This window comes from Coffea arabica, chromosome 7e (genome assembly GCF_036785885.1).
Source record: "Coffea arabica cultivar ET-39 chromosome 7e, Coffea Arabica ET-39 HiFi, whole genome shotgun sequence".
NCBI classification, from domain to species: domain Eukaryota; kingdom Viridiplantae; phylum Streptophyta; class Magnoliopsida; order Gentianales; family Rubiaceae; genus Coffea; species Coffea arabica.
In genome coordinates, this window is record NC_092323.1 from 15,278,036 (window position 1) to 15,305,539 (window position 27,504).

The window sequence follows — 27,504 nt, forward strand, 5'->3', positions numbered from 1 at the left end:
TCTTTTTTGCTGCCATTATTCCTTCCTAGCTTTATTCTTGATTATTATATCACAAGTTCCTTTCTTTTTTTCTTGTTACTTGCAATTTTATATATCGTAGCCTCCTAACTTTGTAAATTTTAAGAAGTTTGCAAAAACTCAAATTGTTTGAAGTACGAGTAAACATTTCAAGATACATAATAATCATAGTTTACGTGAACTATAAAAATTCCACTATAAGGGGAAAGAAAATTCGAAAAAAATTCTCTTGCATTTTTTGACTTATCAAAAGAGAATACATTCCAAAAAAATAGGAGAGAGAAAATATAACTAGATTAGTGTTAGTATAAAAATTAACACGCTACATGAGCCAATCTAATGTGAGAAATACTAATTAACTCAATAACAGATAGAGAAATATTTTTATTTATCTTTAAGATTGTACATAAGTAGCAAAATTTGAACTATTGAAAAGGTATTAAAAATCTATTGATGTGGATTGTACCTCTTAATGTAAGATGGAAATGTGAATACTTTCCATACTGAAAGTCCACATGGCAACAAGTAGATTAATAAGGGAATATATTTTGAAGGTGCATTAGTTTGGGAATAGTTTTCAAGAATGAGGTTACTCTGGAAATAAACTCTGATAATCACTACCGTGATGTTGTAGACCCGCTTGCATTTATATGCCAAGTTTCGTTTATCTTTTTCTTAATCTAGCCAATGAATTTTCAAAGACATGAAATTCACCATTATATTTCAAAGACTTAAGATGAAGTCTATCTTCATGATAATTTCCTGGCACTAATGCATTCAAAGATGGTCTAAATGCATACTTAGCTAATGTCTGATGTGTTGCATCAGTGCACTTCTTTACCATAAGAAGACGTTGACAGAGCACAATGTGCAGCATTTTTGTTTTTGGCAAGAGCCAAAGAGAATAGATTGCAAGAAAAACACACGGGCAAAGTTAATTTGGCTTTCAGGATTCACCTCTTTCAAGCTTGCTTATTTCTCAATCTGGCAACCTTAATAGCTATCATCACATAAATCTTGTCGCTCCATTTGTCCAAAAATTGGAAGTATGCATATCGACAGGATCTTGACAGCAGCAAAGTGATCCAAAATGCCCAGAAGCTAACAGCAAATCCCGCTGCCAGACCAAAATAGAAAGATGTTACTTCAAAACCATCATTTTTTACTTCATCTTGTAAGCCCTTGTTCTCAATCCTGCAAGAAAAATCGTTGTAGAGAGGTTTCGAGCAGTCTTCAGTGAGGGGAAGCCCACAAAGGTGTTGATTGCCAATAAATGATGATGCATCAAGAGAAGCAATTTGGAAGCCAGAGGGAATCTTTCCTGACAAGTTGTTAAACGACAAGTTAAAATGAGCAAGAGAATGAAGAAGAGATATGCTGGTGGGAATTGAGCAAGACAGCGAATTCCTGGAGAGATAAAGATACTCCAACAATTTCATTGAACCAACATCAGGTGGAATTTCTCCTGTAAGATTGTTGTTTGACAAACTTAAGAAAGTCAAGCCAACAAGGCTGGTGATTTCTCCAGGGATATCTCCTGATAAATGATTCAGTGCAAGATCAAAAACCATGAACTTTGAACTGACAGGATTCATTCTGATCAATACGTTCAACAGAGTCTTCCTATATACTGTGTAGGGGTCATAGATAAAAGATTTGTCTGCCTCCACCATAGCCATGGTAAGAAAATTGTCAATACACCTTGGAATCTTTCCTGATAAAGAATTGCCAGCAAGGTTAAAGTATTTAAGGTCTTTAAGTTGGCATAGCTGCAATGGGATGTTTCCATCAAATTCGTTGTCTGATAACCGGAGAATCATCAGATTTCCCATATTTTCCCCAATCCATTCTGGTATTTTGCCAGATAGATTATTGAGTCCAAGATCCAGGACATATAAATTTGTCAAGTACTTCAATGATGCAGGAAGTTCACCAGAGAGAGCATTTTTACCAAGGATCAGTGCCTTGAGATGAACTAAATGTCCAGTTGAGTTTGGTATCATGCCAGATAATTCATTGTATGCCAAATTCAGAACAACCAAGTTATTCCCTTGAGTCCAGCAGTCAGGAATGGTTCCAGACAAGGCATTCAATGATAAATCTAGATAACTCAAAGAGTTATTCACAACAAGAGATTCACATATAGGGGATATGGTTCCAGTGATCATATTTTCAGCTAGAATTAGGGACATCATGCTCAAAGAAAAATGAGGCAAGGGACCAAAAAAACTGTTGTTGCTCATGTCTAGTACAGAAAGATTAAGTTTTGATGAAAAATCTGGCAGTTTTCCTCCTAGATTGTTAGATGACAGATTCATGTACTCAACCTTCATTGAGATATTCCAAAACCAATCAGGCACAATGCCTGAAATGTTATTGCTGGAAATATCAATTGACACGAAGTCTTTCTGTGTTTGTAGCCATCTGGGAAAATCCGGACCTATTTGGCAAGACTGCAACCCTATGGTATCAAGGTCAAAAGGAGGTGTCCAATCTGAGCTGATATTGACCATAAATGAATTAGAAGACAAAACTAATACTTGCAAGTGACTAAAATTCAGAAAATCTTCAGTAATTACACCATCCATGGAATTCGAAGCAAGATCCAGGACTTCTAATTCTGAAAGCTGTGCAATGCTTGGTGGAAGAGACCCCTTAAGTTGATTATTGGAGAGATACAATTCTCTCAACGATGGCCTTGTACTATTGTCGTCATCTGCGATCAAGCCTAACGTTTTGGGAAACTCTCCTGTCAGATAGTTGTCTGAAAGATCAAAAATGGTGAGGTAACTCATGCTTTCAAAAGCATCAGGGATGGAACCTCGCAACTGACTTCTTCGAAAATTAATGACGCTAAGACTCTGGCTGATATTGAAGAGCCAATATGGCATGGGTGAATTGAATTTGTTAAAAGAGAGATCAAGAATCTGAAGCTGTGTGAAATTTATAGCAGATAGTCTCAAGGGAAGTGTGTTGAGTTCACAGGCAAAAAATCCTAACTTCACCAGAGAAGGTAACATGTTAACAGCATCAAGCCAATTAACAACCAAACTGAGATCCACACCACCTAATTCCAGTACTTTCAAGGAGGAGAGACCATGAAGCCAGTCAAGCTTGTTTGCTCTAAGAGCATATTCATTACCACTCAGATCAAGGTATTGCAACTGGGAAAGGTTCCCAAGATGATCAGGAATCATTCCTCGAAAATTGGCATTAGACAGGTTTAGATACTCTAGATTTTTCAGAGAACCAATAAATTCAGGAACCTGTCCCTGAAGAAAATTATTAGAACTCAAGTCCAGGTAGCTTAAATATGGCAAGTCAAGTAAAGAATCACTTACTTGATTACCTTGCGAGCTCTCAGCTGGACCATGACCATGAAGATCGAGCATTGTAACATGCCATTGACCAGTTTTATTACTGCACATCACACCTCTCCAGTTGCAGCAATCTTCTTCAGTAATCCAAGAGGAAAAACGGTCCATTGAATTACTGAAATCTTCTCTGAACTTGACCAAAGCACTTTTTTCACTTTCATTGCAACGAACAACTAGATTGCCTTGGCTTGAGCTCAATGCACTTGACTTAACACAAGAAAGTACAGCCACAATAGTCTTAAGAATCAAGTATACAATTCCCATGACCAAAATTCAGAATTCTAAACCTCAATGTGTTCGAGCTGAAAGTAAGAATGTACCAGACATTGGTTCGTTTAATGGCCTACTTTATTTGTGAATTGTGAAATCAGAGAAATAGTGCATAATTTTTTATTTGTGACAAGAAGACTCTTCAGTAGGACCATGTAAGAGTAAACCAGTCGGCTGGTCAAGTCAAGTTTATTAAATTAAGCAGACTCAACATAACAAGTACACGGCAAATAAACACGGTTCTTCAGTCTTCAATACCATGAGCATCTTAATCATAAACATTTCTTCTTTATGACGAAAAAAATTAAGTGTACCGTCTTCTTTCTGATTTCAAAGAAAAAGAAACAGCCGAGGTATCCTCTGTTATAACTTATAACGATAACCGGGAGGAATAAAGAAATCCTCTGCCTACCCAAATTTGCCAATATTTCTTGGGAGAATTGTAATTTTGGTCTCCAATCTATAGTGTATGCGCGGAATTAGTCCCCAATCTATTTCAAAAATCAATTTTGGTCCCTAATCTATTCAATTTTGCGCTAAAAGTGGACAATTGATGGAATTTCTTCAATTTTAACCGGAACCATGTCACGTGAGATCACGTGCCGGCACTAAAACCCCTTTTTAATATTTTTTTAATTTCTGAAACACGTCTTTTATTATTTTCAGCTTTGTCTTGCCTTTGGACATATTAAACAAAGACATTAATTGCTAAAATTCACTAATCAAGGAGTGGAGCCCACCAAAAAGGTTGAATATCAGACAAAGAAACATTTGTTGTTGTATTTCTCAACCCGGTCTCTTCTCTTCAGCAAAAGAACAACGAACCCTAAGAGCCAAATCAAGAATCAAAACGTGAAATAATACGAAAAAATTTTGCCGAATTCAGTCAAGCTAAAGCTGCTCGTGGCATTGCAAAGCAGAAATGGCGGTGAGACCTAAGGAAATGAACAAGCTGGCAGCACCTAATTATGGTATGTGATTTTGCCTTCTTTTTGTGATATATATGCACAATCGCCAACTATAATGTTAGACTATAGTGGAAAATATGCTTTTTGTACTTGGGGGGGAGGGGATCTGTAATTAAGGCTTTATTAACGACCAATCTTGAAAAAAGCCCTAAAAAAATTTGTTATTTGTGATGTGGTCCCATGTGTGTCTCTAAACGGGATCTTATAATGCTGGTTCATACTGTACAAGTGGGACTTATTTTACTGCAATTGATGGTCCTTGTCTTTGAATGTTTGCTAAAGTATGCATTTTTATTGTCGGTTTGCTAGCAGCACCTATTTCTGTCATCTAAATTATGGCATGTGTTGTTTGTTTGATGTTTTTGTTTCTTTTTTTTTTAAAATGTAGACAGTGATAGCACGGAAGTGAGTATGAAGTGTCACTTATGGGGAAAATGTGAAACTGAACCTGATGTTCATTATGAGTGAGATGAATTAAGGGTGTTTGATCATGTAGAAGTCACAGGCATAAGCCTTTTTGAAATGGATAGAATGTTAGAAAGTCAGGTCGGGACTATAGGTGACAAAAAGTACCACATTTTGATAGAGAAACATGGCTTCCGTTTGTTAAAGCATGATAGAGAATTGCATGCCTATTGTGTTGATCAATTTGAGTATGGAAGGGTAGTTGATTTGTACATAGAGGTTTCTTTTAGTGAATTATTAGCATCACAGTGGGGGTCTGATGTTGATGATGAAGATTTTGTATTAGAAGATGAAAATGATGAATCTGATAGTGAATACACCTTAGGTTCTGATTCTGGAGAATTCTCAGGAAAAGATTCAGATTATGAGCAAAATTCTGATGACAACGACTATGAAGAAAATGTTGATCATAATTTAGAATGGTTAGGGGTAGAAAATCACAGGAAAGAGCAGCTTAAGAGGAATGAAAAAAAGGAATGTGTAGAGGAAACTAGGGGACAAACAATGAGTAATTCTGATACTGATGATGACAACTCCGACATAGATGTTGCACCAGATTCAGGTTCAGATATTGATAGTCTCCAAGGTTCAGATGAAGAGGGTCATTCAAGACCCCCTATGTATGACCCCAAAGATGCAGATAACCCCAACCTTGAAATTAGACAGGTATTTACCACATTCAAGGAGTTTAAAGAGGCAGTTAGAACCTGGAATATCAAATGGGGTAAACCATTTAAATTTACCAAGAGTGACACCATTAGATGCAGGGCAATTTGTCCTAAAAAAGAATGTGACTGGTGCATATATGCTGGGAAGATGAAAGGTGATGGCAGATTGGAAGTTAGAACATTCTAGCAGAAGCACAAGTGTGGGTTTTCATATCATAACAAAAGTGTGAAATCTGGGTAGGTTGGCAGAAAATATGTTAACACATTTAGGAAGAATCCCAAGCTGGATTATGCTAGCTTCAAAAACCTAGAAATGAAAGAGAACAAGCGCTATTTGAGTCGACATCAAGGCTATAGAGATAAAAAATTGGCAGGGAGTTAGCCCAAGGTAGTGATGTGGACCAGTACAATAAATTGCCAAAGTATATCAATGAAATCTTGAGAAGTAACCCAAGTAGTACTATAGTAATGAAGGTGGCAGAAAACTCCTCTGATTCAGTCACCAAACAAGGAAAATTTCAAAGATTGTACATGTGTGTTGCTGGGGTGAAAAAAGGATTTTTAGATGCTTGTAGGCCTGTGTTTGGGTTAGATGGGACTTTTCTTAAAGGTGCGGCTGGTGGAGTATTACTGACAGTAGTTGGAGTTGATCCAAATAATGGTTTGTATCCAATTGCTTATGCAGCAACTGAGGGAGAAACTAAGGATTCCTGGATTTGGTTTCTTACTTTACTTAAGGATGATCTAAAATTTGAAAAAGACTATGAATGGACCATAATAAGTGACAATCAGAAGGGCATAATTCAGGCATGTGATTTAGTTTTTCCAGGGGCTGATCATAGATTTTGTGTGAAACATATGCATAGCAATATGGTAGCTGCTGGATTCAAAGGGACAGCCATGAGGCAAGCCTTATGGAAAACAGATAAGGCAACTACTCATGCACAATTCATAAGAAGAATGGAAGCTATAGCAGAACTAGATGGTGATGCAATTAAGTGGTTAGAGGACAAGAATCCAGCAGAGTGGAGTAGATCACACTTCAGAATATTCCCTAAATGTGATATGTTGTTGAATAACATATGTGAATCATTTAACAGCAAAATATTAGATGCCAGGAAAGAGTCCATTGTTGTCATAATGGAGGCATTGAGGCATTTTGTCATGCAAAGAACGCAAGAAAATAAAGATACAGCTAAGGAAAAGTGGAATAAATTTGGTTACTGTCCAAAAATTAGAAAAAGGATGAAGGTCAATATTGACCTTTTGTCCAAAAATTAGAAAAAGGATGAAGGTCAATACCATGTGCTTATGCAATTTCAGCTTTATGGATTGTTATGAAGGACCCTATGCAGTACATTGATGACTGTTACAGTGTTGAAACGTATCTTAAGTGTTATGACCCTTGCATTTTACCTGTGAATAGAGAGCATGAGTGGGAAGATGTAGATGTTCAGCCACCTTTGCCACCAACTTATGGAAGAGCACCAGAAAGACCAAAGAAACAGAGGAGAAAATCTGCTGATGAGATACAGCAAACAAAGGAGCAAGGCAAGAAGATGAGGAGATTTGGTCAAATCTGTAAATACTCATTCTATGGTGAGCAAGATCATACCACACGAACATGTAAGTTTAGAGAGGAAACAGGTGTTGCAACCAATCAAATGAGTGAACAGGGGCAGGAAACAGAAGCAAATCGAGAGGATATGAGTCTCTCACAACTAGATGGCATGAGAGTAGATAACTCTGTAAGTCAGGCATGTAATTTGTGTAAATAGATATACCTGTGTTTGTAACATTGTAGCAGCTAATGCATTTTATACTTTGTTGCAGGTCAGGGGCAACACTTCAAATGCAAAGAAGAGGAGAACAAAAACATCAAAAAAATCTGTTGTAATTTTATTACTTAATATACATAGTGCTATTGTTTCTTGTGAGTTCAATATTTAGTGGTTAAATGCTGATGTATTGCAGGGAAATGGCACCAAACGAAGTGCAAAGCAAATAGATTCATCATAGAACAACCCAGCAACTAGTGATGACAACATAGTGAGTTCTGCCCCTACTGCTCAACCAAACCTGCATGAAGCTTTTGGGATCCCAGAGCATTTTGTGGTACATAGCAGTCAACCAGTTGGCCAAGGAGGAATAGGAATAACTTTTAGGATCAAAGATGTTCAAATCCACCTTGCAATGATAAAGGGAAAGCCAACATCAACTAAATGATATGTAACTAATCAGCACTTTTTGGATGTTGCTAATAAGTACCTAGCTTAATGTTGCCAATCGGCACCTTTTGGATGGTTGTGTTGCTAAATTTGATTAGTAGTAGTTTTTGTCAGATTAGTAGCTTTTGTACATTGGTATTTGGAACTCATGTATCTTGAGAACAAGCCAGCGTGAACATGACATTCTGGCCATTTTGTAATCATTTCTGGCAAATGACAAAACAATGTCTATTTGATGGTTGTAATGAATTATGAATGTATCTTTTGTACATTGGTTCGAAGCCAGCAATAAATTCTTCTTTTATCTTTTGGTATTCTTTTATGTTTTCGTATGTTACCATTTGTTTTGTTTTACTATCCAGCATTACATATGATGTTTAGGTTTTATAGTAGCTTACTTCCATATTTTGAAGTTCAGTTTTCATTCTGTTTTCTGATGGTTCTGGATTGTGGAAATTATCATAAATAGGTGCTTTCATATTTCTTTACATCTGCAATGCAAGGATTGCAGTGAATTTCCTATTCTGATTTTTGGGACTGTTTAATCCAATGATATGTAACCCATGTTCATGCATAAATTGGAAATTACATATGTGCTCTTTCAAATCAAGATTCATGATTTTGCTGTCAAATGATTCTTCATTCAACCTCTCAAATTGAATTCATTTTCCGTGGAGAACTCAATATCCAGTTCACTTGTAAATGAACTTTAAAAACACAACTAATTAAAAGCAGATTGGAACATCCAATATATTCATTCATTCAAAATAAACAGAATGTACTAGCCTGATAGTAGATTACAACTTACACATTCACCCATTCCAACAAAAAATACCAAAATTACAATCTAGATGAATGTCTTGAGTCTCTATTCATTCAAGAAAACAGAATGTACTAGCCTGACAGTAGATTACAACATACACATTCACCCATTCCAACAAAAAATACCAAAATTACAATCCAGATGAATGTCTTTCATCTCTAAGTTTAGACAGTACCTAGCTTAGCCTAATACTTAACACATTTTCCTTGAGCTGCTTAGTTGATGCCAAGACTGTCCAACCTTCAACCTTTTACACCAGTAGCACAATAACCAGCAGAAGTACCAACAACAAAATTGCTAACAATAATTCTCTTTCCCTTGCTCTTAGCCTCTCAATTGTAGCATTCTTAGAGTTCATGCTCCGTAGTAATCCAGAAATCAGGGCTGTTGACCTTCTACACATTTTCAGATCATGCCATTCAAAATAATCACATCCTTTTCCTCTGTCACCCTTCACAGCCAACATCATAGAGCTTTAGCACAAAACTCAGAAATAGAGACAGAAAAGAGTAAATCAGAAACAGAGACAACCATACATTCTTCATTGCACAAGCGAAATATCTTCTCCCGGGATTGTTGTCTGTCCAAGAAGTAACCATTATTGCTCGCTGCTTGCAGTCGCAATTTTTCACTGGTTCCATGAGGAGCTAAATTGAAAATAGAAGAAACTCGATAGTGAGTTTTTGCCCAGATCTTGCAACTTTTTGCCCGAATGACAAATTTTTTTGTCTGATTAGAATGGGATTGAGGCTCCTAGGGTTTCTTCTTGAGCTGGAAGAAAGAAGATGAGGAAAGAAGGAAGTATACGACAGCAAATGTTTCTTTGTCTGATATTCAACCTTTTTGGTAGGCTCCACTCCTTGATTAGTGAATTTTTGCAATTAATGTCTTTGTTTAATATGTCCAAAGGTAAGACAAAGCTGAAAATAATAAAAAAACGTGTTTCAGAAATTAAAAAAAATTGAAAAAGGGGCTTTAGTGCCGGCACGTGATCTCACGTGACATGGTTCCAGTTGAAATTGAAGAAATTCCGTCAATTGTCCACTTTTAGCGCAAAATTGAATAGATTAGGGACCAAAATTGATTTTCGAAATAGATTAGGGACTAATTCCGCGCATACACTATGGATTGGGGACCAAAATTACAATTCTCCCATATTTCTTTTGGCTTAACAATTTGCAAGTGTTCTAACTCTGATGATGTAATTTGCAATAAATTTTCGTTTGGCTGTTAAAACTTCATAAAGAATTTGAGTCAGGATTGAACTTTCCAGTAGCATTCACATAAAATCGCGTTTAGAGTTCCTTCACATTTTATGAAGGCTGGTGATGATTGTGTGCTAATGCTTATGAGCCACATCTATCTTTTCTTTTTGTGGGAAAATAACGTAAGGAGGAATGCTACTGTTTGTTATCCTGGTAACTGGAATTTCGAACCTGTTAAAGCTTGTATTTGCATGACTTAACCTCGTTATCTCGACATGTAAGCCAATGAAACCCACCATGATCATTCACCGGATGGTTCATGCAAGAAAGGACAGATACATACCAAAAACAATTTGAGGATAGGCTAAGAAGAAACAATTGGGATAAGCCAGATGCTTTTTCCTAATACTTTTATTCAAATGTTATTGACATTAAATTCAAGAGCGAATTGAAGGGAATTCGTATGTTCCAATAACTAAACCCACCTTGACATCGAGTTTTCTCCCCCCACCTCCCAAGGGATAGCAATTGAGGCGGACGGACACTGCCCGTTATAATAATTATATTATTAATTATACTAATAATTATGTATTTATATTAATATAAATTATTGATTAATTATACTAATATATTTATACTAAATTATTAGTTACACTTTTTATTAACTATACATTTAAGCTAAATTACTAATTAAATTTATTTACTAATTATTTATTTTTATTAATTGTAAGCTTTTTCCCCCACAGGTGCTCGTGAGGGAAGTGGAGCAGAGGGTATGTTTGGGCAACGTCCTTCCTCCGCCCCATTATCATTTCTATCCCCTCCCCTCTCCAACAAAAAAACCCTAACCTGCCTAGGAACGACAATAGAGGCAAGTGCCCTGCGGGGGAGTAATGAGGCTAGGGGTGGGGCAGAGGGATTTTCTTCCCCTACTTTAAATGGGGTGGGGCAGGAGAGGTTACCCCCTGCCCCGTCCCCAACATCACTATGTATATATAAATTAGTTTTAATTAGAATATAACTCTTAATTAGCTATCTATAATTGCAATTAATTAATTTTTTATATTATTTTATATGCTACTAATTTGGGGGCTATAATCATTGTTCTTAAAGCTAATTTTTGACAACTCAATTACTTAAGAAACAAACCTAATCTCTCTTCTTCAAGTTCTATTTCATTTCTCCACCGCGAAAAGGTGTCAATTGACCTACTGAAGTTGCACGTAACTATTAGTAGCAATAGTAACGGTACTATCAATAGTAGACTAGTAGTAATAACTGAGAAAAAAGACTCAAAAAAGAAAAAAAAAGAATTACCACAAAATGGTCACGATTGTGTTGATTACTTAGTTTAGTGGCTAATTTATGACGAAAAATCGTTTGATGATCAAAAGTCGACGTGATCAATAGTTTAATGGCCGCCAAGTTTTATTCGCCCTTTTTTGATAGATTTATACAAAAAAATTTTGAGTTAGTGATTAGACGCACCTCATTTAGATTTTCCATACAATAGCCCATCAAATTAATATATGTGCTAATTTTTTGGGTCCAATAGGTCAAGGAAAAGAATAAGTGGAATTCACCAAAAAAAAATTATTTTGAAAAATTATTGCATGAAAAATGAAGAGAAGTACAGACTTTTTATAAAATAAAAAAGAAATGAGGTTTACAAAAAGAAAGCAAAAATACAAAATTAAAGAAAACGTAAAATGAAATTTATTAGGTATTTGGACCGTATCAAAATAGCCATAACTTGTTTTAGTCCCACCCATATTGATTGCATGACCTTTGTAGAAAGTTGGGCGCAAATTCCACCCAGCCCACCCATTAACCATCTCTAGGACCATGTACGTCAGCCGGTCAAGTCAAGTTTATTAAATTAAGCAAACCGATGTCAGTCTTTTGACTCTTTTCTACCATAAGCATCTTAATCATAAAACATTCTTTTACTATTTTCTTTTTTATTTCGAGGCAATGGAAACAACGAGGGATCCAAATCAAACGTGATGGGAATGACAGGAAAAGTCTCTTTAAAAACTAGCATTAAGGGCGTTATAATTAAGGGTGGCAATGTAGCGGGGTTGAGACGGGATAGATGCAGGTGATTGTCAAATAACTTTCCAAATAACTTCTCCGATCCCCCGCCTCCTACCTCCCACCTTGCCCTCACCCCGTTTCTCCTGTGGCCCTACGAGGGAAGAAATCAATGTATCATATTTAACAATCTGTTCATGTACAGCACAATTTTACCGTTCATTCTATGTCAAAATATTCAATAAAGACATACTCAAGTACTCAATTTTAGACCACTTAACGAATTGCAAATACTAATAACTAAAAAAAAAATTAGCAACCATCAATACCATAAAAATGAAATTTAAAACATCCGATTAAGATGTAATAGAATCAAGTCACAATTATATTATTAAATATAAAGAATTGAATTATAACTAAGTTATTATATTGTATATATATATATGTATTATATATACATCTATAAATTTAAATATATATATTTATATACATATATATATAAATTTAAATTTATATATATATATCTCCTTTTTTTTTGTATGTGGGGGACGGGACAAAAGATGGCGCGGCCGCGCGGGTGTATGTTACCCCCCCTCCCCAGGCCCCATTTTAGGGCACCCTTAGTTATACTTGTAACGATGAACGAGAGGAATAGAGAAAAACTCTACTAGGCGTAATCCTCTGCCGTCCCAAATTTGCTAATATTTCTTATAGCTCACTATTTTGCAAGTGTTCTAACTCTTATAACTATATGTAATTTGCAATAAATTTTTCTTTGGCACTTGTGAAGTACATAAAGAATTTGCTTCAGGATTGAACTTTCCAGTAGCATTCACAGAAATTGCGTATAGAGTTCCTTCATATTTTATGAAGGCTGGCAATGACTCTGTACTAATGCTTATGAGCCACATCTATCTGTTTCCTTTTGGAAAGTTAAAAAGAAACAAAAGAGGAATGCTGCTGTATTTGATCCCAGCAACTGGATTCTGATCCTGTTAAAGCTTGATGTTGCTTGAGTTAACCTGGTTGTCTTAATCATATAAACCAACAAAATCTACCATCACTCTACCAATTCAATTTAAAGTTGCCAAATAAAGAATGAAGAAACAACAGGGAGAGCCAAGCCAGGCGGTCTTTCCATTATTTTTTTTATGCAACAACTGTTATTGACATCAGATTCAAGAGCAAATGGGAGCATTTCCATTGGAGGGAATTCATTTGTTTCCCTTTGACATCAAGTTCGAACTACTACTTCAAACCAAGAGAGTTCCAATACACAGCAACAACAGAGGCCTTATAGCAATTTATCAGTCACTTAGGGACTGGCCAGAGAATTCGCCACGTCAACCACGAATCGATACCTGACGTCAGACTTGGCGAGCCGTTCCATTGCTGAGTTAATTTGATCCATGCGGATAAGTTCAATGTCAGCAGCAATGTTGTGCTTTGCACAAAATTCCAGCATCTCCTGTGTCTCTTTCATGCCTCCAATATCACTTCCCCCGACAAGTTTCCTTCCTGTAAAGGCATTGAAGTTGATAATACATAAGATGAGGCTATGACCGTATCAGTCTTAAAAGATTGCAGTTGAACAAGTCATATATCATATAAACTGAGGCAGACTGTTCTATTAATATTTTATTTCTACAGTTGTGTTTATGAACCATCTAACAGAAACTGTGTGCCCGCCACTTCAATAAGACATTAAAAATCACATCAGAGATTTCTGGGAAATCGCAAAAAAGTACTCAGTGTGAAAGGCATCTATCACTATATTGTATGGGAAATTGCAACTAAGCTTCATGAGATTTTTGATAGTTATAACGAATGTCATGTCATACATAACAGAATTAGGATTTCAGGAAAATGTGTTCATGCACATTACAAGTGCAACTACATTGACTTAAAGTTTCGTCCTTAAATCAGCATCCAGTGTTAACTGAACAGAACACTCAACAAGCCTAAAATTTATTGGAAGGCACGACAAAGGGAAGCCAACAGACTTCACAACCTAAAAATGTGACAAAGAAAGTTTCTGATCAAGTTAATACTTGGAATTGCCATGCTATCTTCACCGTCATTTGGCTGGGAACCAAATTTGAATGCATTAAAAACATACTCAAGTCTTTCAAAAACTATAGGGAAAGCAAATCCAGTGCTAGAACTGTCAATGACAGGTATATCTATGTCATGTTCTTTACAATGTAATGTGACTTAAATGATTATCCGACTTACCCAGAACTAAAGGGAAGATAGGCAGCTCTAGGGGCTTATCAGGCAGGCCAACAGTAATAAGCTTCCCATTCATCTTCAGCAAGCTAACCAATGGAGCCAAAGGGTGAACAGCAGCAATGGTGTCAATGATGTAATCCATTGAACCTATAGCAGCCTGCAGGAAGTAGAAATTGGAAATTTAGAGCCACAGACATAAACTAAAGTTACTAAACCTTTTGCCCCCAATATAGAGCAGCTAATTGGCCAATTCAAAACCATCCACATGTATTACAAATATCAAGTACATGATACAAAAACATATCCAGCGCAGCAAAGACCACTGCACATCGACATAGTCAATATAGTATAAACGGAAGTTCACCTTCAAAAACAAAGAACTTAAAACTATGACTCAAACATTGGCAGCCAAAAATATAATAAGCCATGGCCAATCGACCTAGCATGTACAAAAAATATAACCTAGCCTGTACAAAAAGCTACTAGTCAATAGCCAACATAGTCTAAAAGGAAGTTCACTTTATAAAACAAGGGACCTAGAACCATGTATTTTGGCAGCCAAAAGTATAATAAGTTTATTGCCACATGGGAGTAGTTTGCATGAGTATGACTGTGTTGCCCAACATGGAGGCTTATTGTAACAATTCCATCCATCATTAACGAATTAGCCAAAGGAAATGCATTTAAATGAATTACTTAGCAGGTTTTATATCTATTGCAGCTAGTGAAGTTCTGCATGACAAGTAACTCTACAAATTCAATGGTCAGGTGTGAAGATTGCCACTCTCCCCATTGTTACTTTTAGTCTTACCTTAACCTTTTCTGGATCAGAGCTGAGGAGGAAAGAATCAGCACCAAGCCTGTCAATGGCCTCTACCTCCTTCTTTGGGGAGGTACTTATGACAGTAACCTTAAGCCCAAAAGCTTTTCCAAGTTTCACAGCGACATGTCCAAGACCACCAAGCCCAGCAACACCCAAATGCTTGCCAGGCTCAGTCATTCCATAGTATTTCATTGGGCTGTAGACAGTGATCCCAGCACACAGAAGAGGTGCCCCAGCATCAGCAGGTAAGTTATCAGGAAATCGAAGCACAAAGCGTTGGTCAACCACCACAATATCTGAATAACCTCCATATGTCTTTGTGCCATCTTGATCTTTTGAGTTGTAGGTTAATATCACTTTAGGACAGTAATTCTCCAAGTCTTGTTGGCAGATGTCACATGTCTTGCAGGAACCTACAATCACCCCAACTCCAACTCGATCACCAACTTGGAATTTCTGGACACTGCTCCCAGTCTTGGTGACAAGACCAACAATTTCATGTCTGCATAAATATATATATTGAATTTCAGTTGAAATATTGTTATCATGAAGACACACTGGTGAGATTTTTTTTAAATCACAATCATTTATGATTAATAAAATTTCCAATGTAAGACTATTATGGAGATCTTGACACCAAGACAAGATGCTTTGTTCTCTTCAAGCAGTTAAAAGGCTGCATTTCCACATCCTTCATGTTTGCTCACCCCAGAAAGAAAGGGAAGAAGTACACTGTCAGACAGTGTTTTTCTTCTTCTTTTTTCTTTTTTTTTTCAATATTTTTTCCCAATAGATCAAGTTACCTTAGCACATTCGACTATGCCACAAATTCACCGAGAATCAAGTCAGTAATCTAATGGCTAAGTGGATTTTCATGAATGCACAAGTACATTAGAGAAGTAAACCCCCGGGCGTGGAGAGATGTGTGGTTATGTTTTACCGTTTTATGTAAGCAGCTGAAAGAAAATCCAGCTACAAAAAGGAAAAGCATAGGTTATGAAGCTTGGAGAACATAGATGACAACTGACAAATGCATGGGAATTCTAACCACCAACGGTTGCTTCCAAACAATGGCAATCCCATTTGGACCTAATGCATTTGTCAAAGTCCAGGTAGTTGTAGAACAACGCTGCATTTCATACATAGATCACAGTAGCTTTGATGCATTTAGCATAAATGAATGCAAAACGAGATTGAACCTCCATAAGTTACTGACAAGCAACAAATGAAGGTAACCAAGGATACAACTCAAGAGCATATTGGATGGAATACAGGTCTTGAAGCCACAATTGAAGAAACATGTATAGCATGAAAAACAGCTTGAAATTATACTCCTTAGCTCTGTGCTGCCTTCACCATTCAAATACAGCAGTGACTGAAATGAGTCCTCACGGGGCAGGCATATGAGTGCCTTCATATAACTTATTTAAATTGATGAAGTTCCAGCAAGAAATGAATTATCCACTTTGTAGAAAATGAAACAACTCAAATGACTTGAACAATTAAACACAGTAGTAATTAGGCTGAACTGTAAGACACTCCTCAGCAGGAATCTTCTATTTATGGTGTCCCCGAAGGCAAAAAGAATAAAATAAAAACCATCAAAGCTTGGCATATTATGACGGTGTATCATAAAAGATGACAGGAAAAGGAGCCACAATTATAACACCCCCTACATTACTACTAATATAGCAGGACAAATGCAAGAACCTCTTTGATAATAAGCAATGTGCAAGCATTGTTAGACACCAGATTGGAGATAACTATCATACCCTGGTACAATTGGGTAATTTGTGAACCCCCATTCATTTTTTGCAGCATGCAAGTCAGAGTGGCATACTCCACAGTAAAGAATTTTGATCAACACGTCTTCAGAACCAAGTTCTCTGCCAATCAGGGAGACAGGATTGTCAACTTACAATACCAAACAAGATATTCAAACTGACATGAGAATGACACCATAACCTAATATCTATGAAGCATTTGCACTGTTACATCAAGAAAAGGTCCATAGAAACCAATATTTGAAGCTACCTAGCCCCACAACATAGCACACTTAAATGCATAGTTTCCGTCAACATCCAGCACTGCCGGAGTCAATGACAGAACATCAAGTTTAGGCTTCAACTACTATATTCGTTTTACTGGGAGGAGGAACTAAGAGAAGTGACATAGACACTGCTTACTGGTCAGAAACCACAAAAATAACAAATTGATTTTTCAGAACTACTTATTGACAACCTTCTAATCAAACCCCACAAATTCTGTTCAAGAAAATCAACAGAAAAGGACAAAAACAAGAAAAAAAAAAAAAAAAAGGTCAAAACACTTGAACCACCCCCAGAAATGACACCTTCGCATCTGTACAAATATAAATCAATTTCATATCTCATCATCCTATCATATCAAAAATAAGAGTGTCAATAAAAAAATACAATTAACAAAAGAAAAAAATTAAAAAAACTTCGGCACAAAACCTGACATGCAAAACAGAGGAAGCCCTTCTGGAGTTCATTTCGTAAAGTTCAGTCTTAAGAATCACCCCATCACCAAAGTAACAAAGAAAAGAAACAAAAGGGAACTGATCTTGCTGAGAGAAAATGTGTATAAATAATATTCTGATTAGCCTATATATGATTAAATAAATGCATTAAACATCATTGCAAACGCATGTAAAAATTGCTTTGCATGAACCTGCGAGAAAAATTGAAGGGAGAGAGACTTCCAGAAGCATCTCTTGCAGCCCAGCCAAAAGCCTTTTGAGGGTGCTCAGTTTCTGGTGTTTTCGCCATTGTCTTGTTTTCTAATGTCTCTGATGTAGCACTGTATTCTGTTTCTGCTCTGTGTGTCTGCGTTGTAAGAAAACAAAATACTGTAACGCACTATATAACAGAGCAGGAGTCCATTCAGAGCGAAATGCGGCCACACGGACGGTTGTTGGAAACAGACTTTAATATCTTTAAAGGACCTCAACCACTGCATCTCTGTCAGCACTTAGGATGGATTTTTTTTTTTTTTTGGTATGTTAAGATGAACTAGGCCATTTTTTTTTTTTTTGCCCTTTTTAAGAAGAGGCTCCTCTAATTGAATTTTGAACCTAGAGAAAGTTTATCTATTAGCTGTAATATACATCCTTTTAATATTAATATGGAATAATCTAACCATACTACTATTTTATTTCATTTATGTCTTTTTGCTAGGGACAATACTTGCACGAGAATTGAAGTTGTGAACGTGTCTAATCGTACTAAACAGACATATTTAAGTTTGTTATTTAAGTTTGTTTGATTATTTTAGCAAACTTGAAATTGTGTTCAAACTTACCTGTTTTTTCTATCAAACAGAATTTAAACGATTTTTTTTTTTTATTAAACAAAGCTTGAATTGAGCAGGTTCAACTTTTTACTTGTCAGTTTCAATTTTATGCTAATAACGCCAAATTCAATCTGAACTTCAAATTTTATCAAACTCATTTCAAGTATCAAATAATTTAGTTCATTGTTGGACCAAAAAAATAAAAATGTTGAAGCCCCACTTGGAGGTCCTAGGTTGAAACCCCAGTACTTAGAGATCATTCCTAGGTTCAAATCACCTAGTGCTTTTTGATAAGTTAGTTTAATCCTGCCTTAAATATAGGGATTTAAAAAACTCTGCATAAAATCTTGGGATTTAGTTATTTAAATTAAACGAACATATAACCATTATATAACACTAATAAAATTTGTTAGCGAATAAAATAAAGCAAAATTATTAAGAAGTGATAAGTGTCATATTGTCAGAGTATTAGAAACCTTTTAGAAACTCCAATAACTCAACTGGTGAATAGGGATATAGACAGATAGATTGGAATGATATTGGCTAAATTGACAGATAGATTGAAATGATATTGACAAAATTTAATTGTTTGATTAATTGTAACAAATTTTCTCATGATTTTTTACCTACTTTGTATCACACTATTGACCAAATTTAGTTGTTTGATTAATTGTAATGATTTTTCTCAGGTTTTTTTTTTTTTTACCGAATTTGTATCATACAAATGTTTGCTATAAATTGAATGACAAGGCAAGCATAATTGATTGAATTTTTGAGTATGTTTATCCATTCATCAAAATAAAAATAAAAAGATACAAACAAATGAATCCAAATAATTTTAATTAAAATAAAATAATTGTAAGTAAATGAATATATTGAATCCTATACTCATTAGTTGGGGTGGAAAGGATGTAGAGAGAGATTAGAATGTTAAAAAAATAAATTAATACATAATTGGAGATAAAAGTAATAGAGAAGAGCCTAAATATATATTAGAATTGGCTTAATCAATTTTATTTTTTTTTTAAATAGTAATCCTTCCATCCCCCGTTAAAAAGTATCATACTTTTTATTTTTGAATATCTCAAAATATTTATCATTTTATCAAAACCAAAATTACTTTTGATCTCCTTTTTCAATGTTATCATTATTTTTATCTATATTTCATACTAAATTTAAATTTCAAATTTGAATATTTCACATTAACTTTAAGAAAAATTTCACTGACACCACCATCAAATTACTATTTTAAAAAGGTTGGAATACAGGGGAGTAATTTTGTCCCATAATTGTGGGAGAGCCTAGAATGGACGATAATTCAAGGACTAGTAAAGTGGACCTACCACTTTCCTGGCCTTTGTTGAACAGGAATGTGCCTCTCATCTCGTGTCCTAAAAGAACTCTAACCCTCCAATTTTAATGTTTCTATAATCATGAACGAGTACACTATGGATCGAGATTTTTCTATACATTTGCAGTCTTTAACTTTTTTCTTTTTTTTTTTGTTATACAAGTTGGACTTCGAATTTCAACTTTGGTTCCATTTAAAAAAAAATTACTAGTTTTATTGTTTACTTTAACCATTTATTTTTTTGCACTAGCATATCTAAGTACGTGATAATTAATTTTAATTCGAATTTAGATTTTATATTTTGTATACGTAATATGCATCTGTTTCGCTAATGCATTCACAATCAATGTAAAAATGAATTATTAATGCTCAATATAAATCATAAATGGCTTCATGTAATGTACTAATTGCAGCAAGATCGGTCATTTATTTCTAAGCCCAAAAAATTTGCCTCTAAGAATAGTGACATTGACGGAGGAAAGAGTGGAATTTCAGTGGCCCTTTATGGACAAGAATTTTTAGCTTATACGCATAAAAGAAGTTGGTTGGATGGCACGCCATCCGACCCAATCCACATCAATTCCACCACATTTTGACGCCGCCATCAATTGCATGTCGACAAAATTTGGCTTAATTTCAGTTTGTACCCATCAACTATACCTAAATTTTTGCCTTAGTTTCTAAACTTCAAAATAGGATATTTTAGTTACTAAACTATAAAATTTGTTTTACTTAAGTAAGATCGTTGAGGAAATGGGTCTGATTTTATACTTATGTGGGTACACTTTATTGTCGAAGTGATAATTTTCGACACGACTCGAACCTGATACGAAATTAGCGGGAGTGAGTTTACTCTTCACAGGTTCGAATCAAATTCGGATCAGACCCAAATGACTTGTTAAGCAAACAGGTCTAATTCAAGTCAACGCAGATTGGCCCATTTTATATGTAATTTTATAATTTAATTAATAAATTAGAGGCAAAAAATAAATAAAAAAAAAATAACTAAGGCTATAAATTAGTATTACGAGAACGGAATCATGAATATTATATGAAAATAAGATATTTTATTTGTGAAAGTGGCATAGTTTTTTTTGTTCATGATTTTTTTTTACAAAAAGAAAAATAAAAAATTACTACAAGATTGGGTTGCAATTTTCTATATGCTTATGGAAACTCCATTATAAAAAAAGAAAACCACCATACTACCAAAATGAGAAGGTTAAAAAAATAAAAAGAAAGTTAAATAAATGAATCTTAACCCGACCTGCCACCGGACTCGATTGCCACCCCTACTTTATAGACAAAAGTGTGACTATTGTATACTTCAGAGTTCAGAGGTTAAGGTGGAATAGGTTTAATCTTTAGTGACTAAAGTGGGATAGGTGCTACAGTTTAGGGATTTAAGTATCTCACTTTAAAATTTGAGGATCAAAGTGAAAATTTAGTTATAATTGAAGGGTGTAAAGTAGAATTAACCCAAGAAATTTAGTAGCCATAATACTCACTGTCTATCCACATATTGTTCACAGCACATGGATTCCTTTTGGAGATTCGATGCATGTACTTGGCTCGAACTTTAGCCCTCCTGGATCAAGTTGTATTGTGACAAAGAGCCCATTTAGAATTTTATTTGTGGTATAGATTTGTTTGATATTAATTGTACTCGTGTCATAAACATATTTTTTTTATCATTTTTTTATACTCTCAACAACATTTTGATTTCACATATATTATGTCATGAAAAATATTACTGTAATTATTTCAAATAATATTATTGTATTCCAACAGTATTATGCATCCATAAACTAACAACATTTTTTTTGTACTTTGCCCCCTAAATTATTTGATTGTCATATTTAAGAATCATATACTTCAAATCATGCTAAAACCACACATTGCTGTTGCTTGAAAATTGATGATATTTTAAAATGATTTTCAGTGAAAGAACTGCAGTACTGTTAGTTTACACCGGTTAACTAAAATACTCTTATTATTCATTTAAAGGTATTAGAGTCATTTCATTCGGACGCAGCTATCAAAATTGATAGATTTTCAACCGCTCAGAGTACTCTGCTATAACTTGATAGTAGAAGCACTAATTTGCAAAATTTTGATATTTTAGCAGTGCAAATGGCAATTATTCCATTCCGAAATTATAAAACGGGGTGAAATTTTAGTAATTTATATTTCAGAGGCTCTATTTTTCATTTAAATCCTGTTGATGAAAACAACATGAAATGTGAAATTAGGTATTTCATTACAGTGGTTTTATACACTTTTTATTATTTATTAGTTAAAAGAAAAAAAAATTCATTCTTAGGCATTCAACTTTGACAACTACTATGTACTAGTTCTAAATCTTTTTGAAAAATCACTCTAACATGTAAATGAATCCAAGTATTTCTTTTTTTTTTAATCTATTTTTTTAGACATGTTTGGGAAAGTTTATTATTATTTTTTTTTAGGGAAAGTTTATTTGAAGCGTAATGATACCAAATATTTTCTCATGGACTTGGATTTATTGGTACAAATAAATAGTAAGATTAAACAACCTTTTATATTTCTTGTTCCAAATTATTTTCAACATTTTATAGTCAACTTCAAAACAAAAAATAGTCAGTGATGCTTATGATAACGATTTTTTAACCATAGTTTATTTATGCATCATCAGAATATCATTTTTTTTGGATGAAATTTTTTCTTAAAAAAAATTCTTTTCTAAGTTTTTATTGCCTGCATGACATAGAATAGAAATACTTTTGGGTTTGTAATTTGTCTCAAAGCTAATTTTGTTAGCACCCTTTGATGAGCATCTAAAGCTTTACACTAGATGTATGATATAATCCTTATTGAAATTGAAATTCTCTTTTTCTATTTCTATGTGTCATGTATCTAACTTGTTTCTCTTAACAAATCTTTAAAATGTCAAAAAAAAAGGAGTTATATAAATTGTAGCCAATAATTTTTTTTTTGAAGTGATTATCCGAATTTTTTTTTATTCAGATTCTTAGTGATAAAAAAAACTTTCGAGCTAGCGAAAAATTGGTAAGCATATTAAAAGGCTATATTAAGTTGATTTTTATGATGCTGCAAAAAATAGTTTTAAAAATATGAGACCCAACTAGTTCTTGTTGTACTAGATTTGGATTCCCTTTTGAACCAAAAAAAATGAAAAAAATGTAAAATTATGTTTAGTTTGGTAAGAGAAAGTGAAGTATAATTTTTTTTTTTTTCAAACACTTGCCGAATCTTCAGCAACAGAAGCTGGAGAAGAAAAAGGAAGAAATTGGACAAAGCATGAGTAGGTTGAGGAATTGCCTTCAAGGATGAGATTGAACTCCCAATCTGCCAATGTACATTAACAATATAACAACTCGAACAATTTCCGACCAGTTAGGCAGTAAATGTATTACAACTTTATAATTTTTTTTGTACAAAGAGGAAACATATTTTGGTAATTGATTCACTAGATGCAATATAAACATTATTGTCTTTCGCTGTTCCTTCCAAAATGTACCTAAAATAAACTAACTTTAAAATTTCCTAACCATCCATTTGAATACCATAACGGGTAAGATTTCAACTAATAAACCATTCAAATGTGTCATATTTTTCATTTTGAGATGTTCCAAAATGTTTATCTTACCGCTTTCAATTTCTTCTTTCAATGTTATCTCCACCTTTATCTATATTTCAAGCTGAATTCAATTTTGAAATTTGAATTTTTGAGTGTAAATTTAAAAACAAATTCACTAATATCACCGTCAAACCTCTATTCTTCAAAATAAAGTTAAAAATCCTAAAATGTCATGAATAATTTGGAACAGAGAGACCGTATAGTAGTGGAATAGCAAATAAAAATAACTTTTTTGAGGAAAAAAAATATCAAAAGGAGTTAATTTCATTTGCCAAACTTCAAAAAAATGTTTTCAAAACCATGAAAAATCAAGAGAATAGTTAGAAAAATAGTCATAGCTTTTCCTTTGTTTTTTGTGAATAAAAATTTATGCACAGATTTAGGAGAGCAAGCAGCACCCTATGAGTTGCTATTACTCTTTAGTTATATACCAAGATAGTAAATAAGACTAGTAGTGGTAATCAAAAATATTGTCTTGGTTTAGTGGTGATAAAAATGCAGAACGGATTTAGCCACTTTTTGGCAAAACCCCATTAGATTTCACAACAACAGGAGGAAAGCGGGAGGTCTCGCAATTTCTTGTTCCAACATTAACTGACAAATCAGCGATGATGCCTCCCCTGAAAGCCGCCTTTGTTCTTGCCAAAGAAGGCATTCTTTGGTTTTGGCAACTCATGGATATCCATCACTTGTATTGTCCTTTGCTTTTTGGCTTCACAAAAGCAAAAATACAACACAAAAGGCGAAAACCAATCAGTACGAAAGCAACCAAAACCCAGAGAAAAGTATTCAACACTATCAGCACCAGTATATTACTACTAGTGTATCAGATTCAAAGTGCAAAAACCAGACCATTTTCAGCTTCTTGGTAATTCTCATGCAGCCGCCTTCTTGCTGAATTTAGCTTTTCAAGATCTATGGTTGGTTCCTTTGATCTCTGCACAATCCCATTACAGTAATTAACATCATCTCATCTTTCAAGCATTACACACATCTTTTCCAGTTCTCACTTCTTTTTTGGGACAAAACAGAACTTTGACTAAAAAGCCACATCTGTAACTACAAGTCAACACCACTTTTACTGAGATGCAAAATGCCATCCATCAAAATCAGCACCTATCTTCAATATCAAGCACAGTAATGCCAAAATACAAATATGTTCATTCACCTAGTCTCTTAGATCTACAGTCCTACTGAAAACTAACTTAAACCTATCCAGGTATTCACTTGAGTTTACCCATGTCAACCATTAGACATTAGTTATTTACAACCTAATCTAACCGTGTAAACAGAATCTCTATGCATAAGCTGTACCAGAATCACCTAATTTTGAATACTGTAACCCAAGCAAATGCAATGTACATATACCATTTCACTTGTATAGACATTTATATAAAAGTTTGAGCTAAGTACACTTGGAGGAGGGGCAGAAGCAGATTTGTGAACTGATTGTGGTGGTCTTGATGAAGCTTCTCTTGGAGGAGCCGGTTTTGGCTTTGTCTGTGGTTCGGAGTAATTCTTTTCTGAACTAGAACCCCCATCTAATAAAATCAGCAAAGAAAACAAAACAAAAAGGAAATCGGTATTACTACTATTCAAAATATGACAAATATAATAGAAATCAGCATTACTACTGTTCATCAAGTCTAATATAAAGTAGCAAGAATCTAATTCTATTCTTACTTCGCGGGTTTGGAGAATACCCAAATTCAGACCCCTGCAAAAGATATGACAACTTTAGAACCTCCATCTCAATTCTCCAAGTCCTCATTACTGATTTATGATCAAATTACACTTCATTTTCACCTGATGATGACCATTTTGCTGAGTTTTTGGTTGAATATTTTGTTGAGGTGAATCACCATCAGCTGCCAAGACCACAATTACCTTTAATGAGAATTCACATCTCTTTACTTACTAAAATTCTAATCCAACTCACTTCCCACAGTAATCTTACCAATCACTGATTTCTACAAAAATTTTAAAATACTCAAAAAGAATAATACCAATGAGGGCTACTGATCCTTGATCAGGCTGATTCAACCTCACCCATTCATCTACAGTTTCCTTCCAATTTCTGCTAAAAGTAAAAGAAAATCAGATTTTCAATATCACTATAATAAGTATACAATGAATTTCTAAGTTGCAGAAAAATGATGCAGATTAAACCTGACGAGTAACTTTGCTAATTTTCGAACTTCATTAGAAGGATGTTGTTTCCGGAATCCACTCACAACTCTCCCTATGTCAGTTTCCTGAATAAAAGAAAACAATTCCAAATTTCCAAAATTCACGCAAAATTAGCAACAATAATACTTTCACCATCTACAGAAATTCAACTAAAACATGGGGAAAAAAATTGAAATTCACCTGAAGAGCTGTGAAAGTAATATCCATATCCACTAAAGTTTGCAATAACTCAACCACACTTTCTTCACTCTACATAAAATTCATCAAAAAGTTAGCGAAAACAGCGCAAAAAATTGCTAAACAAAATAAGGAAAAATTTAGTAAAAATTTGCTAACCTGGTCTGGATCTTCGAGCAGTTCTCGAACTTTGACAATTTTCGTCTGCTCATCGTCGAATAATCCTCCGTAAGGATCGATCTCATTATCTTCATCTTCATTTTCATCGTTTCCATGACTCGATTCCGGAGTCAACGGACTCTTACTATTACTACTACTACTCCGATGACTTTGATTCCGATTTTGCTCTTTGTCCTTTTCCTTTTCCTGCTGCTGCTGGTGCTGCTTCTGGCTCGGTGGCTGAAGATAATCGTCCCCGACGTCGTTCGAGTGGCAGTTCCGGCAAACTTGACCGGAGGGGCTCGGAAAGTAAAGCTTCTCGACGATTTTATCCCGCCGATCCTTCAACTCCTCGCTGTAGTCTATCCCCGCCACCGTAATCGCCGCCTCAATCAACGACCATACATCGACTTTCGATTTCGATAATACCACCCGAAATTCATCCAAATCCATCGTTTGACTTTTTTTTTTAATTAAATTCAAATTTCTCTTTTTTTTCCTTCCCTTTACAGAAAATATTCGGAATTTGCTAATTTTTTTCCCTGACGTGAAAAATTATAATTACGTTAGCAGATCTGAGTCTGTCCTGTTTTTAGATTCCTCAAAACGGCGACGTATGGAAGCAGAGACACGGAAACAGTAGTAGTACGATCTGATCTGAGGGCATTTTTAGGGAAAGGAAAAAGGAAGGAGCAGATCTGGTGTCGTTGGTTTTCTGATAGACCCGAAAAAGCTGTGATAAGAAACAAAGAAGGAAGGAAGGAAAGAAAGGATGAGGGGAAAAGTTCCTTTGGCCCCTTCAGAAGTGGATTAGTATTAAATTTTGTAATTTTAGTTTATTCTTTTTGGGTATGATTTTGGTTGAAGTTAGTTGCACTAGTTGTTTCTGGCTATTATTCACCAAATGAATATTTTTTATGAGAAAAAGAATATGAAAATGGAATAATTCTATTCAAATTTCTTTCTATTAGTATATGGATTTTCAAGGGAATTCAACTCATGCCATTAGGATTATTCGATTCTATGTCCTTTTAATGGAAAAGATGTTACATTTTTGATGAGAAAATGTATGTATTTTTGTTTTTGAGATTAAAAAAAATTTCATGAACTCGATTATTTTGTTGAGAATCAGACTCGCAAAATAACCCAATCCCATGTATTAAATGATCTTTATTTTTACTTGTGGATCTCTGCTTAGTCTTTAGGCTTTTTTTTTTTTTTTTGGCATATATACTCTAATGCCTTTTTTTTTCATTTTCTTTCTCAAAACCACTAAATTTTGTAGTTGACTCGAAAAATTTTCTTATTTTATAGTCCTAATGTCATTTCATTTTCTTTTCTTGTCGGGAAGAATGAAGGGTTAATTTGGGGATTGAATAATGCAAGGTTAAGCCACAAAAGCACTACACAATATCAGTGGTGTTAGGGTTTCAATACACCGACATTTTATAAAGTAGTAATCCGTTCTTATTAACTAAAAAAATAATTTGTGCCGACGCGCTATAAAGCCTGTATTAGTAATAAATCAATTATAAATATCATGGCACTAGTGGAAGGCATG

At 34.7% G+C, this 27,504-nt stretch overlaps 3 protein-coding genes across 4 annotated transcripts; all 3 read right to left on the reverse strand.

Annotated features, from left to right (window-relative positions):
- Window positions 1-980: 980 nt before the first annotated feature.
- On the reverse strand, window positions 981-3,659 carry LOC113698284 (receptor-like protein EIX2). Its single transcript, XM_072060017.1, has one exon. It carries the CDS (start codon window positions 3,657-3,659, stop codon window positions 981-983), a length of 2,679 nt encoding a protein of 892 aa, XP_071916118.1.
- A 9,513-nt stretch (window positions 3,660-13,172) lies between these two features.
- On the reverse strand, window positions 13,173-18,040 carry LOC113702208 (probable mannitol dehydrogenase). Of its 2 annotated transcripts, none has more exons than XM_027223280.2 (5): window positions 17,806-18,040; window positions 16,884-16,997; window positions 15,100-15,613; window positions 14,292-14,445; window positions 13,173-13,574 (listed from the first exon to the last, which is right to left on the reverse strand). In XM_027223280.2, the coding sequence occupies exons 1-5, from the start codon at window positions 17,901-17,903 to the stop codon at window positions 13,372-13,374; spliced, it is 1,083 nt and encodes a 360-aa protein (XP_027079081.1). In that variant the 5' UTR covers window positions 17,904-18,040; the 3' UTR covers window positions 13,173-13,371. The 2 variants fall into 2 exon arrangements, with proteins under 2 accessions (XP_027079081.1, XP_071915438.1); XM_072059337.1 differs by lacking the exon at window positions 17,806-18,040 and adding an exon at window positions 17,589-17,734.
- Window positions 18,041-23,872: 5,832 nt separating this feature from the next.
- On the reverse strand, window positions 23,873-26,844 carry LOC113701854 (probable mediator of RNA polymerase II transcription subunit 26c). Its single transcript, XM_027222708.2, has 9 exons — window positions 25,944-26,844; window positions 25,788-25,856; window positions 25,587-25,672; window positions 25,424-25,494; window positions 25,224-25,285; window positions 25,101-25,134; window positions 24,831-24,958; window positions 24,270-24,354; window positions 23,873-24,129 (listed from the first exon to the last, which is right to left on the reverse strand). The coding sequence occupies exons 1-9, from the start codon at window positions 26,394-26,396 to the stop codon at window positions 24,020-24,022; spliced, it is 1,098 nt and encodes a 365-aa protein (XP_027078509.1). The 5' UTR covers window positions 26,397-26,844; the 3' UTR covers window positions 23,873-24,019.
- Window positions 26,845-27,504: the final 660 nt, after the last annotated feature.

What these genes read in the sequence shown, in the direction of transcription:
- LOC113702208 (XM_027223280.2), bottom strand. Translation starts at nt 17,903, where the DNA reads ATGGCGAAAACACCAGAAACTGAGCACCCTCAAAAGGCTTTTGGCTGG. An exon ending in CCCTTCAATTTTTCTCGCAG is followed by an intron (nt 16,998 to 17,805) that starts GTTCATGCAAAG and finishes CCTGATTGGCAG; the next exon opens with AGAACTTGGTTCTGAAGACG. An exon ending in CTGATCCAGAAAAGGTTAAG is followed by an intron (nt 14,446 to 15,099) that starts GTAAGACTAAAA and finishes TACTTCCTGCAG; the next exon opens with GCTGCTATAGGTTCAATGGA.
- LOC113698284 (XM_072060017.1), bottom strand. Translation starts at nt 3,659, where the DNA reads ATGGGAATTGTATACTTGATTCTTAAGACTATTGTGGCTGTACTTTCT.
- LOC113701854 (XM_027222708.2), bottom strand. Translation starts at nt 26,396, where the DNA reads ATGGATTTGGATGAATTTCGGGTGGTATTATCGAAATCGAAAGTCGAT. An exon ending in AGGATCAGTAGCCCTCATTG is followed by an intron (nt 25,286 to 25,423) that starts GTATTATTCTTT and finishes TGGTCTTGGCAG; the next exon opens with CTGATGGTGATTCACCTCAA. An exon ending in TTACCAAGAAGCTGAAAATG is followed by an intron (nt 24,130 to 24,269) that starts GTCTGGTTTTTG and finishes GCTTTTGTGAAG; the next exon opens with CCAAAAAGCAAAGGACAATA.